Raw genomic sequence first — 420 nt, 5'->3', positions numbered from 1 at the left:
TCGGGTTCCCAGAGCCGGCGCGGAGCCCAGGGGGAGGAGCCGCCGCGGGCACGCCCCGCCTCCGGCCCGGGAAGACGACGCCAGCGACCCCGCCGGCCGGCCACCGCCCCCCTCGCCGGCCGAGACCCGCCCCCGGCCTCGGCCCTGGCCCTCCCCTGGAGGCATGGAGGGGCCCCGCTCCTGACGGCCGCGCCGCCGCCTCGGCTCCCGCCCCCCCTCCCGGCCCCGCCCGCCTGCCCGCCCGCCCGCCCCCGCTCGCATGTCTGCGCCGCCTTAGCCGAGGATGCTGAGGATGAAGCTGCCGCTGAAACCGACGCACCCCGTGGAGCCGCCGCCCGAGGCGGAGGAGCCCGAGGCAGACGCACGGCCGGGCGCAAAGGCGCCGCCGCGCCGCCGTCGAGACTGCCGTCCCCCGCCGCC

General features: G+C 81.7%; 1 protein-coding gene across 1 annotated transcript in view; it reads left to right on the top strand.

Annotated features, from left to right (window-relative positions):
• The first annotated feature begins 283 nt into the window (after window positions 1-283).
• ZCCHC2 (zinc finger CCHC-type containing 2) overlaps window positions 284-420 on the top strand; it is a 58081-nt gene continuing 57944 nt past the window's right edge. Inside the window, exon 1 of the mRNA XM_044920860.1 lies at window positions 284-420. Coding sequence (XP_044776795.1) covers window positions 284-420 — 137 coding nt within the window.

Source organism: Neomonachus schauinslandi, chromosome 14 (genome assembly GCF_002201575.2).
Source record: "Neomonachus schauinslandi chromosome 14, ASM220157v2, whole genome shotgun sequence".
NCBI classification, from domain to species: Eukaryota; Metazoa; Chordata; class Mammalia; order Carnivora; family Phocidae; genus Neomonachus; species Neomonachus schauinslandi.
This window is presented reverse-complemented; position numbering and strand designations above follow the sequence as displayed.